Raw genomic sequence first — 15,150 nt, forward strand, 5'->3', positions numbered from 1 at the left:
AGGACAGAGATCACCACCTGAGCTGAAGCCACCATCCCATGCTTAACTGAGCCACCCAGGTGCCCTGATACAGTTGTTCAAACCAAAAAACTTAAAATTTACACTTTTGAAGGGATGTGGAATACAGTGGAGAATCATTGCTTTTTCACTTGTTGAGAATCAGCAAGCTTTTTAAATTTTTTCAAGTAATCTCTCCACCCAGTGTGGGGCTTGACTTCACAACCCGAGTCCCAAGCTCTACCAACTGTCAGCCAGCACCCAGATAATCAGGTCTTAAGTATTTTATGGGGCCCACTCACAGAAATTGTTTGCTCATCAAACTTCAGTCATATAAAACCCACCTGCACTTCCCATTACAGAGTAAGATCCTAAAGCTCCTTGGTAGAACTTCATTTTAGTACAAAGAACCAGAACCTACCTTGTGGTTAGTGTTTTGAACAGTTAAGACTTTAGCCCTTAGGCAAACTGATGGCTTGGGGAGGTGGGGGGGGATGCAGTAACTGGGTGATGGACATTAAGGACAGGCATTTGAAGTAATCAACTGGGCACTGTATGTAACTGATGGATTCTATCTCTGAAACTAGTAATATAGTATATGTCAATTAATTTGATAGCTCTGTGATTAACTAGATTTTTCCCCAGGCCTGTATGAGACCATTTGAAGTGATTAGAAGTTTATTAATTAGCATTCTCAAAGTCTATCCTGTTTCAGATAGAAAACTTTTACAGCCCTTGGCAGGTCTATGGGCAACTTTCATCAGAAGCTGTTAAAAATCTTGTCAAAAAATACAATAAAATAATTAAAAAAATAAAAACTAATGTTAAGTCCCAAATCAAGAATGTGTCTGAGGTACTAATAATGGGAACATTCTTCTGAGAGCAAAATAACCAGTTTTATTTTGTAATTGTGTCTAGGGATGGCTACATGTACTTCCTGTAGCATTTACTTCAAATATCTAAATTTGAAGTATACTTACACCTCTGAAAATTTTTATCTTTTTTTTTCCCCCTACAAACCACCGTTAGATGGAGAGGTAAAGTTGACCTCATCTCGAATTTACAAGTGAGGAACTAAAGTTAACTTTGGTTAGTGGACTTGCCAAAAGTTACATGAAAAGCAGAGGGAACTCAAAGCTATAATCATTTTATTAAAAAGATTTTATTTATTCATTTGAGCGAGCAAGCGAGCATGCAGCGGCGGTGGGGAGCAAGCACGCACAGTGGGAGAGCAGAGGGAGAGGGAGAAGCAGACTCCCCACTAAGCAGGTAGCCAGACATAGGGTTGGACCCCGAGACACCAAGAAATCAAAACGCTTGACTGAGCCACCCAGGTGTCCCAAAACTGGAATCACTTTGGCTCATCCACCTGCTGAATGCTTTCACTGAGCTGAGCTTTACCATCACACCCCTCCACACAACAGTCCTACGAAACTCGCAGCTGTCCACCGGGCCGTTTTCCACTTCCAGGAAACACTATTTTAGAAACAAGGGTTTCTCTTTGGTGTTCTATGTCCTGGTTTATACCCATGGACATTTTATTTTGGTCATCTTGTTTTCCTGTTATCCCGCCCATTCTTTACTATTATAAAATCATTTTCTTATCCTTTTAAAAATGTCACCGTAGAAAAAAATCTCCATCTATGTTAATGTTAATAATTATTTTGTTGCTCCAGTCAGAACTATGAAATAAAATCATGTTATGGATACATTTTTTTTTTCTTTCTGAAGGGATACAGGATAGTTTTGCTCACCTCATTTTAAAATTTTGAACACAAAACACAGCTTTATTTAAATAAATACAGAGGCAGAAAAACAGGAGAAAAAAGTCAAAAAGGGAAAAAGAAACATTAGAGTAAAGCTCTTAAATTGGTCCACCTAATCACAGCCTTCCAGAAGGCTAGAATGAACAATTCACAACTCTCACTTTTCAGCTACACTTTTCAAAGCAATAATCATCATTAAATGCTAAATACAGAAAGGGTCATAATTATGTACTAAAATACAGAGATCACAGAACTACCTTAAAATACAAAGAAAATATTTTTATTTGTGTAACAAAGACTGAGAAATGACATAATCAAGTTAACAGAACTTGTGTCAAGACATGTAGGTTTGAAAAGGTATCGATGAGTAGGAACTCTGTCGCATCCAACCTTCGCTCAATTACGGAACATTTCTGATACACTCCTGACTGAATCTTAGGTGTGATGTGTCCCGATGACTCAAAGATGAATCCCTTCAATTAGTCCTCATTATCTTTCTTTTTTTTCTTTTTCTTCTTTTTCTCTGGACTCTGAAAGTAACAAATAAGAATGCTTTTGAAAGAGCTGTAAATGTATGGATGAAGAACAGTAACTTTATAAGAAGTGAAGTAGATCAATTTCCCTCAAAAATAAATTTTGGTAAACGATTAAGACCTAAAAATATAAAAATCACCTCTATGATAATATGTAGCAAGTTATATTCTCTCTTCCTCAAAGTAAACCCATTTTGTAGTAAGATTTTAGGTTTGGCCTTTTTACAACAATATCATTTTGTTTTACTGTTCCATCAATAAAAACCACCTCAACTGCCTGCTCGTTTCTAATTCAGACAGTTCAATAAAATAGAAACCCGGCCTGCGCCAACAAAGTATTAAAAACAAACATACAGGAATTGCTGTGCTGGTGCATGGTTCTTCCTCAGAAAGTGGTTCTTCCTTAATGTGTTTCTTTTTGTCTTTCTTCTTCTTCTTCTTCACAGATGTCTCCTGTTCTTCCACCACTAGTACTCCTTCTTCTTCCTCTTCTTCCTCTGTTGCTACAGGGGCTTCTTCAACTGAGCGGGGTCAAGTACAGACACAACAATTAACATTATATCAAGACCTCACTTTCCCACCTTTCAAATCTCAGTTTTTCCCCATCACTCTGGCTAACTATCCAATGTTTATTATAAAATTCTTTAAGTGGAAAGGTTCTTCAAACACCTACCTAGTCCAAAATCACCAACTTTATGAGGTCATGCAGCTATCTACGGAAATTAGGATTGAAACAGATCATAGGATCTCCAAACTCAATGTTTTTTGGCAGTTGTCACTTATAATAGAAAGGATTAAGAATTTGTGCTCTAGAGGGGCTCGTGGTTGGCTCAGTGGGTTAAGTTAAGCATCTGCCTTTGGCTCGGGTCACAATCCCAGGGTCCTGAGATTGAGATTGAGCCCTGCTTCAGACTCCTTGCTCGGCAGGAAGCCTGCTTCTCCCTCTCCCTCCACTTGATGCTCCCCCTGCTTGTGCTCTCTTGCTCTAACAAACAAAATCTTAAAAAAAAAAAAAAAAAAAATTGTGCTCTAGAGTTAAAAGACTTGGGTTTGTTTCAACCTGTTGTGACCCTGAGAAGTCACTGAGTTCTCTAAACCCCTTTTACCGCCCATCTTACCAGATTTAATGAGATAACATATCATGCTTGGCTCTTAAGAATGAGGACTTTTAAAAAAAAAAGAGGACTCCATAATATATACCATCACTAGAAACTCGTTCACCAAAATATTTATTTAGTACCTACTAAGTGCCAGGCTATATCCTAGACAACTGGACGCAACAGGGCATATAACAGACAAATCCCTGTCCTTTTGTAGCCTTTTTTTTTTTAAGGACTGGAGGGAATCAAAAGAGTAACCATATAATATTTTACACAGTAATCCGTGCTAAGAATGAAAATAAAGCAGGCAGAGGCACACTGAGGAAGGCAGTGTGTACGGGTACTTCCGACAGGACAGTCAGGCAACACCTGGAAGAGGCAAAGGAGTGAAAAGATGGCACCTGTCTTGAGGCAAAATACTCCAGGTAAAGAGAAAAGCAAAAGCTAAGGTTATTTTGGAAGAGGAGGAGAGTTGGCAGGATCAAAGAATAATGAGGAGGCCAGTGTGGCTAAAAGGAATAAAACTGAATGAGAGAATTAATGGTGCCCTTCTGGCTGCTACATTAAGAAAAGCAGTTGTGGATAAGGCAAGTGGTTAGATTCTGGATACATATTTCAAAGCAGAACTGCACTGACAGGATTTGTTGCCAGAACAGGGGCACCTGGCTAGCTCAGTTAGTGGAACATGTGACTCCTGATCTTGGGACTTTTAAGTTTGAGCCCCACACTGGGGACAGAGTTTACTTAAGAAAAATTTACACACACAAAAAAAAAAAAGAAAGAAAAGAAAAAGAATTTGGTGCCAGAGTAGATTTGGGTTCTAAGAAAACAGTCAAGGCTAAAGGCTAAAGCAACTAGAACTGCCATTAGTAAGACAAATTTGTGGAGCAACAGACTGAGAGTGACAAGGACACAGGAATGTTAAGTTTGAAACGTTTACTGGATGCGCAAGTGCAGACACCGGGGTCTGCTGTTTCAAATGCTACTAATGGGCTTAGGGATCACCTCACTGTTCAATAAACAGAGAAACATAGGAGTTAAATAGTTGTTTATGTTTTCTTCAGCCAGGGCAGGAACCCACATTTGCTGATAATATACTTTTAACCACTAAGCTATTTAGAAACCAAACTCAACAAAGGTATTGTTAGTAAATGGGGTTACTTGCTCATCAGCTTTGCAAGATAGCGGAGTTCGCTGGAGAGTACCTATTAAATATTATTATTATAATGGTAGGTTACCAATGTTATTACTCTAGTCCATTCTATGTAACAGAAAACAATAACAAAAATATTTTGGCAACTAACTTAAAAACCATGAACTTTTTTTCTCTTTAAGCTAATTACCAAAATAGTTCACGTGGTAGGAACTAAAGTTTGGTGTACTTAACATAATACGGGATTCCATATTTTCAAAGAAATGCTTCTCACACTCCTCTATGAAGTCTGATAAACTTAATACCTTAACTGTTCTCAAGGAACATGACGATGGCTTATTAAAACACCATTAACTTTCAATATGGGTGGTTTCTCAATAAAGTTGAATGGCATGTATTTCCCCACGACATACGAAGTCTTTCTTAAAGAATATGAATATAAACGACATTTAAAAAATTCAAACTGACCTTTAATTTTAACCTTGGCTTTTTTGGCCTTCTTTTCAACAATTTCGTCTTCTTTATCTACCTGTTCTATCTTGCGTTTTTTAGAACAGGCTGGTAGTGTGGAATCACCAGAAGGATCGTAAGTCTTGACTTCACTATAAGAGTCAAAGAATTATAGAAAATCTCTATAAATACTTGTAAATGAAATAATTCTAAGGTAGTTTAAAAGAAATGCCATTAGATAATACTTACATAAGCATATAATACTGCTTCATTTTAGTGGTTTTGAGGCAGTTTATGAAAACTAGTAATTTCCAAAAGGTAAGGAGGTATCAATCACTATTTTCCACATAAGTCAATCACACTTCAAAGAAGTGGTGAGCTAAAATGAATTCTCATTTAGTAATCAATGTAATGACTGACTACGGTATAGAAAAACAGTCAGTCAGTACGGGGAAAAACAGAAAATTTCTTTACAACAAATGATTACTCTAGAAATTAAAAACCGAAGCAATTTAAGTTTTAGAAATAGGGTAATTCAGGGGCACCTGGGTGGCTCAGTGGGTTAAAGTCTCTGCCTTCCACTCAGGTCATGATCTCAGGGTTCTGGGATCGAGCCCTGCTCAGCAGGGAGCCTGCTTCCTCCTCTCTCTCTGCCTACTTGTGATCTCTGTCAAATAAATAAATAAAATCTTTAAAAAATAAAATCCACACTTATCAAATAAAGACACCAAATTCAACTTTAATCATTACAAAATATATATGTAGTCATTCATAAAACAAAATGTTAATGCCCACAGAACACTTCTGCTTTCTTTCCAGAATAAAGGAAACAATTTTTCTAAATACATATGTTTAAATATATATATGAATATATACAGTAAGATTGTTACTCCTTGTCCAGTTTAAAAGTATACTATTAAAATTCTTTAAAAAAAAAAAAAGATTTTATTTATTTATTTGACACAGAGAGAGACGTCACAAGTAGGCAGAGCAGCACGAAAAGACAGAGGGGGAAGCAAGCTCCCTGCTGAGCAGAGAACACGATCCGGGGCCTGATCCCAGGACCCTGAGATCATGACCTGAGCCAAAGGCAGAGGCTTAACCCACTGAGCCACCCAGGAGCCCCTACTATTAAAATTCTTAAGGAATGACAGGAGTCCTCAGGGAGAATTTATGGGTAAATGACTAGAAACATTTTAAAGGCTCCTGTACATACTGCCAAACCACTTCCCAGAAAAGTTGCACCACATTGTACTTCCATCATCAGAACCTTAGCAGTACTGAACATCACCTCAAATAGCCGCAATACCTCTCTCTACACATATCTTTTGTTCGTTTCATGGTGAGGTCTGAATACTTTACTATTACGCCTTTTAGCTATTTTCAGACTTTTCTGTCTTTAGGTTTCACTGTGAATTAACGAAATTGATTTTCTTTGTGACAGATGCTATATGATACAGAAGCTATGAATGACAAATACATACTATCAACACCTGAAAATGAACAAGTTAAATATTAAGAAGGGGAAAAAAAGCCAAGGGGCACCTGGCTGGTTTGGTTTAAGGAGCACATCACTCTTGATCTTTGGATTCTGAGTTTGAGCCCCATGTTGGGTAAAGAGATTACTTAAATAAGACTTTAAAGGAAAAGAGAAAAACCAAAATATATACAATGTATCTATTTATTACAATATAAAAATGTTTATGTGATTAAAAATTCTAAATATGGAGAACTACAAATAGCAAAGAGAAATAAGACACTGAAGTGTTTACGTTTTGTTATAAACACTGCAGCTGTCAACTAAAATTGCATCAAGCAGGTATTGCTCACCCATCCTCCCCGAATGTACTCACCTTTTATGTTCATATTTTTCTGTTTTTGCTAATGCTTTTCCCGTTCCACTGATTTTCCTTATCTAAGAAAAGATATCAATTCTTAGTAAATACGAGGGAAACTGTTTAACAGCAGGAAAAAAACATAATAATATTAATTATTAAAATAGAACTGCTTAGTAGGTGAAATGAATAAGTACATAGACCAGTTGAAGTTTATTCATTTTTGACAGCTAAAATTTCTACCAATAGGCAGGATACGGTCCTTACCCCTCTATCTTCCAAGGTCCTCAACCTGGCTTCTAATTTGGCTCTGTTCTCAACTCCCATCGCAGAACTGGAGTCTTCACCAAAAGCATCATACCGAATGGCCAGAACAGTTTTGGCTGCCAGCATTCGAGAAATCTGATAGAGAACTTGAAGTCAGAGGCACTCAAACTATATTCCAAGTTGAGACATTAAAATCCTCAATAACTTACTCATGAGAAAACTGGAGCAAATCATCAACTCTATCACTCACTGTAGGATTTTTTTAAAGTCAGGAATTATAAAATTATTATGAATCATACAACTCAAGCCACCTAGCTTTATCTGAATCTCTCAGTGGCTAACTGGTTACACATAACTCCATTCACTTTGTTGGATGAGATGATCTTGCAGTAGTTCATGTCTAAAACAAGCTCAAAACTACCTTCCTAATGTCTTCCTTTAATTTCTACTCAATGGCCTTAGGTCTGCACCATGTCATCTGGAAAAGGCACAACCGCCCTTGTAAGCTAATTAACAATTTTTCAGCCCCTTTCATCAATCAGCTCTGAATTTTGTAACATTTCAAGTTTTTTTCCTTAAAATTTCAATTTGTTAAATTATGTGCCCTAAGCAAAAAGCTTGCAAGTACTTAATGTGCCAAAGACTCAGCTTTTTCATCTGTAAGACAGATACCCTACATCTCACAGGGCTATTAAAAGGACTCACTTAAGTCCCACTAAGAGTTGAGCACAGTGCATGGTTATTATTTTTTAATTTATAAATGATGTTGTTAAATTGATTTCTTGCCACATAGAAAACTTTTGATGTGCCATCCACTCCATCCTTCACAAACAGGTGGATTCTAGAAAAATCCTAATACAGCAAAAGAAAATGGCTTTAACAAAATTAGTAATACTTTATCTTAAAAAAAATAATAGTAACTATATATATATATATATATATTTAAAGTAAGCTCTACACCCAACGTGGGGCTGGGAACTCATGACCCCATAAGCAAGAGCTGCATGCTCTACTGACTATGAGTCAGCCAGGCGCCCCCAGCAACACTTACTAATATTATTTTCTTTCAGTACACAAAAGTGCTTTTTAGCTCAAGAATTCATCATTCTCTATTTAATGAAAAAGAAACAAAAAAATTTTATTGCATACCACAGAACAGGCAGAAGAGGAGTTATCTGGGGGAAAAAAAGAAAAAAAACCAACCTGCCTCAGAAGACATGCAACTCACCTTTCCTTTGTGTTTCGGACTTGTCTGGCCTACAAGTGAAGCATGGTAAATGAGACCGTATTTTGGGGTATCTCGTCTAGACTTGAGGGCTCTGAAGAGTGCCTTTTCTGCTCCAAGAATCTGAACCGTAGAAGCTGCATGTTTGGCCAAATTCAAAAGAGAACCTTCCAAAAAAAAAAAAAGTAGTAGTTACAAGGAATGCAATTCCAAGTACTTCAACGTTCCATGTATTAAGTGTAAGACATATAATCATAATATTACAGGCACCGAGTAAATAAAAAATCTGACACAATACAGATTCTAGTCTGAGATTCCCTAAAAAGCCTCAGCGTTTGTGGTTCATTCATGGAGCAGCGAAAGCAGACGCTTACAGTGAACGCTGAGGACAAACTGAAGGTTAAGCTTATTACTCCAATTATACGCTTACTAGCCCCAGAGACGGCATTAACTATTCTACATTCCATTAGCATACCACTGCGGAGGTCTTTAGACATCAAATATTCTACTTCAGGTATGAAAAAAACATACAAACAGAGGGACACTCACAGGACATCTCAACAGTATCACTATGTGTTAACTTTCTCACACTCTATCTGTTGTTTAAGATACGGATGAGGAGATAGAAGCATACTAATCAGGGATAAAAAGTTGCTGCTTTGTTAGATTTATTGCATAGATTTTGTCAGAACAGACCCCCAATATTAATGCTCAACCACTAGATACCTACTTAAAATTCAACAGACTTCTGTTAAGCCCTGCATCTCTTACCACCAAAGTGTAGTTAAGGCTATGAAAATTTGGATGCAGAAAACAAAACCAACCAGACAATCCGAGCCTCACAGCTGAGGGCATCTGAATGGTCTGTCTGTCTGATTAATGATGTCGTTAGAGGGGCTATTCTAGTTTAGATACTTTGATATAGAGGATATTTTATGATCTTCTGTGACAGATTTTAATGATTAACTCCAATAATATAATAGTATTTCACTCTATTTGCAAATATTTAATTATACAGTATATTTTTATAGCATACCTTCTTTGTAACATCACCATATACATACATGAAGTCTTATTATAAATTCATTAAAAATATTTTGCATGTCAAATATACTAAAACAGCAAACTCAGCAGTGAACCAGATTCTTGACCAAGGGTATGTATCACCTGTTTTGAGAACTACTGCTATTTAATCTGATGATTTTTTTGTTTTGTTTTGTTTTAGAGGGGTGTGTGTGCCGGTGGGGGGGGGGGGCGGCAGAAAGGGAGAGGAGAGAATCTTGTGCAGGCTCCATGCCCAGAGTGGAGCCCAATGCAGGGCTCAATCTCACAATCTTGAGATCATGACCTGAGCCAAAATTAAGAGTCAAGCACTTAACAACTGAGCCACCCAGGTGCCCCTAATCTGGTTAAATTTTTAGTATTAGGAAATATTAACGGATTTCATGCTCCTGCATTTATCTGATTATTCTCATTAATGGTAATAAATTTCTGACAACGGACCCCAAGTGTCTCAGAAGAGGTAGTGACTGAAGATGCCTTCATTACCCAAAAGGAAATCAGGCACAGGAATCAGAATCATCATTGAACACTTACTTGGTCCTTAGTCCTCTCCCATACACCATCTACTTATATTTATTACCTATAATTTCTAATAAATGTAATTTGAAGATGAAAAAATAATCCTAGGTAGAAAACAATCTACTCTAGGTATCCCTATTTATAGGTTACATTAAAATCATCACCTGCATGAGCAATGAGCCGTGCTCCCACTAATTCCCCAACCATGACTGTAACATTTGGTGCAATGGCCATCATTCGATTTTGTAGATATTCATAGAGCTGGGTTCTATATTCTGAGATTTCAATTACCTAGTGTAAGAAACAAGATGAATATACCATAAATGACTTGTGTAAAAATCACATAAAAACCACATGCCTGAAAACACTGGAGCCCTAAACTATCATAGATAAACTGCGTAATCCTGGGAAAACAAAGCATTCTTTATCTCAGCTTCCCATTTTCATATATTTTATGAGATAATAAATGCAAACAAGCTAATATACTAGTCAATAATACTGTTATTTTTAAAAACTCTAAGGGCTAGACATTATGTCATCCTCCCTGTGATTCTTTTTTGCATGTGTGATTTTCTTTCTTTTTTTTTTTTAAGATTTTATTAAGTAATCTTTACACCCAACATGGGGCTTGAACTTACAACCCCAAGATCAAGAGTCACATGCTCTACTGACTGGGCCAGCCTCCTTTTTGTGATTCTTCTTCAGTGATCTCCAAATGGGGGGTGGGGGCGGGAGGAAGCATTCCAGGCTATAAACATAAAGGCTGGAATTAAATAACTCAAGCTGTATTTCTGTTTCCTTAAGGGATTCATAATTCATTATCCAGACAATGCTAGTATAAATTAGATAATCTTCTTTCAACTTACTTCAGTATGTATTTCCCCCCTGAAGTATATAAATCAAGATGGCATCAGATGAGGTAGTGACTGAACACCCTCATATTTATCAGGGGGATCAAGTTTAAAAATCATCATCGCCATCAGGAAGTTGTTATTACATAGCCAGTCCCACCACCACTAGCTTCTCCATGCGTACAGTTCACCTGCGTGCAGAGATGCAGAATGTTGCAAATATCTTCTTCTGAAACCTCCGTTCCCATTGATATCTCTGCAGCTGCTTTCACCTCGGCTTCAACTTCCTCCGGCAGTAGTTCAGAAAGTGTGGCGGAGGCATAATTCTTCCTATCGCCTACGGAATGTTTGCAGAGGATGAGGGAGAATCACTCTTCAACAAATTATATAAAATCCAAATAGTCAAATAAAAAAAAAGTAGAGGAAAGTCAATGAAAAGGGTGCCTAAACAAAACAAAAAGTGAACAAGTTTGACCTACTAACTTCCCTTATGTAAGGCTTGATTTTTAGAGATTAAAATTTCTCCCCATCATCTCCCTCTAAAAAGATATAAATTAGAATAAAAACAAAATACCCCATGAAATAGAACTAATAATACTATAACAGACAATTTATAGCTAAGGTTTTATTAAATCCAGGACCATGAATTCTTGGGGCAGTAATACAGTAATGCAATATAAGCCTGGAAAATTCTATTTATTAACAATACTCAGGTTTTTCTACTAATATTACTGTACACTGGTATGGAATACAAAACAGTATACAAAACAGTATAGAGAGCAGTACCAACTTTAGTATTATAACATATGCAGGATATCCCAAGTCTACAGTTGCCCCTATTAATGATAAATTCCCTATGAGATACATTCCATGTTAAGAAGCCATTTTAAGAAAAACCAAATATGAGAACCATGATCTCTTGCTTTACTGGCCACTGAAGTCAATGGTCTCTGAATTCTAATAGATCCTAATTTGACTACACTCCCAAAATACACACAAGGCACAAGGAACTCTGGGAAGCTTATTAAGAAAAAATATTACAACTCATGTTTTGGGATGCAAATAAAATTGTTATTTTCAATGCCTTAAAGGATAGTTACTCACCGACTTTCTGTAAACACTTGCAGTATGTCAGGTTATCTGAAATAATTTTTCCTAATTCAGGGAAATGCCAGCCATACCATTCTCTACACCGCATAATATAGTTGTTTAGTTCTTTATCTAAGTCATCTAACAAGGCTGCAGTAGATTAAAATGAAAGAGAAAAGAGGAACATAAAATGGCTTTAAAAAACTAAAATATACATAGAACTTATCATTTTAAGCATTTTCAACTGCAGGTTTCAGTGGCATCAAGCACATTCACAATGTTATTTAACAATCACCCACTACCCATTTCCAGAACTCTTTCAGCATCCACATGGAAACTCTGCACCCATTAAATAGGAACACCTCACCCCCAATCTTCCCCCATCTCTTGGTAATCTCTTCTACTTTCGGTCTTTTATCAATTTGCCTGTTCTAGGTACCTCATTAATGGAATAACACAACAGTTGTCTTTTTTGTATGGCTTATTTCTCAGCACATTTTCAAAATTCATCCATGTTGTAAACCTTTTTAAGGTTTAAAAATACTAATTATCTGGGACGCCTGGGTGTCTCAGCAGTTTAAGCAGCTGCCTTTGGCTCAGGTCATGATCCTAGGGACTTGGGATCAAGTCCCACAAAGGACTCCTTGCTCAGCAGGGAGCCTGCTTCTCCTTTGGCCTGCCACTCCCCCTGCTTATAATTACACTCTCTCTGACTTAAGAATAAATGTTTTTTTAAAAGAAAGTAAAAATAAAAATTATCCATTGTGTGAATGGGCCCCATTCTGTTTGTCTATTCATCTGTTATAGGTATTTAGGTGGTTTGCGTTTTTTGGCTATTGGAGTAACGCTGCCACAGACACAGGTGCGAATCTATCTGTGAGTACCTGCTTTCAGGTCTTCGGAGCACATACCCAGAAATGTAATTGCCATCTAAAGGGATTTTTAAAAGTGGAAACAAGGATTTGAGGTTTCCAAAATTCACTTAATGGCATAGGGACTGACCTATTATAAAGCCAAGTGTAAAAAGCACAAAGCAGTAGATCCCACGTCTTGATATGCCTCATGGGAAACAAATCTGTTAACATCACTAGTGTTAATTCACATTATCTCCAACTAGTCAAATTACGGGTGGCTTGCCTTTTCTATTCTGCATTTTCTAGTTATTTACTTCACTATTAAAAATTCTAATTAATCTCCTTTTCCTTCCTCAACTGATAAAATTACAAGAGATAGTTGTTTTTTTTTTATAAGAGATAGTTTTAACAGCACAAAAAAGTTATAAGGATCAGACATCATATGCATTATACTTACAAATTGCCTGAACAATCATGGTGTCCACTTTATCAGCACTGAATTTCAATCTGTATCGGGACAAGCTGGGGATAAAGGGGAAAAATAAAAAATTACTGACAGAGTCTACGGAATGAGTTTAATTAACATCTTAAAAAACTTTTTATTTATCTATCTTTTTTAAAACTTTTTTTTTTTTTAAAGATTTTATTTATTTATTTGACAGAGAGAGATCACAGCAGGCAGAGAGGCAGGCAGAGAGAGGGGAAGGGAAGGAAGCAGGCCCCTGCTGAGCAGAGAGCCCGATGCGGGACTCGATCCCAGGACTCTGAGATCATGACCTGAGCCGAAGGCAGCGGCTTGACCCACTGAGCCATCCAGGCGCCCTTTTTTAAAACTTTTTAAAAACCCAAATCCCTAGGGGCGCCTGGGTAGCTCAGTCGTTAAGCATCTGCTTTCAGCTCAGGTCATGATCCCGGGTACTGGGATCAAGCCCTGCACTGGGCTCTTTGCTCTGCAGGATGCCTGCTTCTCCCTCTCCCACTTCCCCTCCTCATGTTCCCTCTCTCACTTTGAGTCTGTCAAAAACAAAACAACAACAACAAAAAAACCACAAAACCCCCCAAATCCTTCTCCTCAGAGCGACATTAATTTTCCCAACATAGGAAAACCAGTTGAATGAGAATACAATGTGCAAAATTAGGAAATACACACTTAAAAAGAAAATACAAGGGCGTCTGGGTGGCTCAGTTGGTTGGGCATCTGCCTTTGGCTCAGGTCATAATCCCAGGTCTCTGGGATCTAGGCCCACAAGGGGCTCTCTACTCCACAGGGCTCTCTGCGCCACTCTCCCTCTGCCCCTCCCCCTCACTCAAGCTTGCTCTCTAAAATAAAATCTTAAAACAGAGAACATACGTCCTGCTATAACCCATGTTCCTGAAATGTGAATTAATTTGTGAAAGACAAACAGGATAATGCTATGTAGTACAAATCACACTGGTTCATATACAATGTTTATAGGGTTTCAAGGATACCAGCAGGTAAATAAATGTGTAGCATTAACACCTGAAAACAGAAAGATATGGAAGAACAATATTAAACATAAGGTCTTCCTAATCTTGGCACTGTTAACAATGTGGGCCTGATAATTCTTTGTTGTAGGGGCCTATTCTGTGAATTGTGGATGTTTAGTAATATTCCTGTCCTCTACCCATGATGTTAGTAGAGATCTGATCCCACCTGTAACAGCCAAAAATGTCTCTAGACATTGCCAAATGTCCTCGAAGTGATATTTAACTGCCCTTGAATGAGAACCACTACTGTTATACAATGTCAATTAATCACAAGCTTGAATCTTGACTCAGCTTAGCTGCTTGTGCGCTCTTAAAAATGCTTATTACAAAGTTATTGATTTTTATGTGTATTGTTCATCTTTGTAACTCAGCAGCTTTAACCCTTCTGTTAATTGTTGCTATTTTTTGTCCAAAGGTACAGACCTCTGTTTTGTTATTCCTTTAATATAAATGTACACATCTTTCTAACTGCATTAGTACGTAGCACTAGTTTTGATAGTGCTCCAGTTATAAAGTCACATAAGTTCTCAGCAGCCCACCTTTAACCCTATTTTTTTCTCACTTAAAAACCCTGTTATTGGGGCACCTGGATGGCTCAGTGGGTTAAGCCTCCGCCTTCGGCTCAGGTCATGATCTTAGGGTCCTGAGATCAAGCCCCACATCAGGCTCTCTGCTTGGCAGGGAGCCTGCTCCCGAGCCCCCTTTGTCAAATAAATAAATAAAATCTTAAAACAACAACAACAACAAAAACCCTATTATTTTAGTGCAATTTCACAGAAAGCCAAGCTTTTCAGAACATATCAGAGCTCAGCAGAAATGCGGTTCTGATGGACCTCAGGTTAAACACGATAGGTCAATGCGTTTCTCTTTGCCTTACTATAAAAAGTCAATAAAATCGGAATAAAACAACAGATAAAGACAGAAGAAGACCACAGCAGAT

General features: G+C 37.5%; 1 protein-coding gene across 2 annotated transcripts in view; it reads right to left on the minus strand.

Moving 5' to 3' along the window:
* Window positions 1-2,021: 2,021 nt before the first annotated feature.
* The window catches only part of NOP58 (NOP58 ribonucleoprotein), a 30,515-nt gene continuing 17,386 nt past the window's right edge, over window positions 2,022-15,150 (minus strand). For both annotated transcript variants that reach the window (XM_082688901.1, XM_082688902.1), the window contains exons 6-15: window positions 13,159-13,223; window positions 11,863-11,997; window positions 10,950-11,095; window positions 10,072-10,198; window positions 8,330-8,493; window positions 7,102-7,236; window positions 6,853-6,914; window positions 5,018-5,151; window positions 2,651-2,817; window positions 2,022-2,293 (exon numbers count right to left, since the gene is read on the minus strand). In XM_082688901.1, the coding sequence (XP_082545027.1) occupies window positions 2,243-2,293; window positions 2,651-2,817; window positions 5,018-5,151; window positions 6,853-6,914; window positions 7,102-7,236; window positions 8,330-8,493; window positions 10,072-10,198; window positions 10,950-11,095; window positions 11,863-11,997; window positions 13,159-13,223 (1,186 nt within the window). In that variant the 3' untranslated portion in view covers window positions 2,022-2,242. The remainder of the gene's footprint in view (window positions 2,294-2,650; window positions 2,818-5,017; window positions 5,152-6,852; window positions 6,915-7,101; window positions 7,237-8,329; window positions 8,494-10,071; window positions 10,199-10,949; window positions 11,096-11,862; window positions 11,998-13,158; window positions 13,224-15,150) is intronic.

The sequence above is a fragment of the Mustela nivalis genome, assembly GCF_964662115.1.
Source record: "Mustela nivalis genome assembly, chromosome: 11".
In the NCBI taxonomy this organism is placed as follows: domain Eukaryota; kingdom Metazoa; phylum Chordata; class Mammalia; order Carnivora; family Mustelidae; genus Mustela; species Mustela nivalis.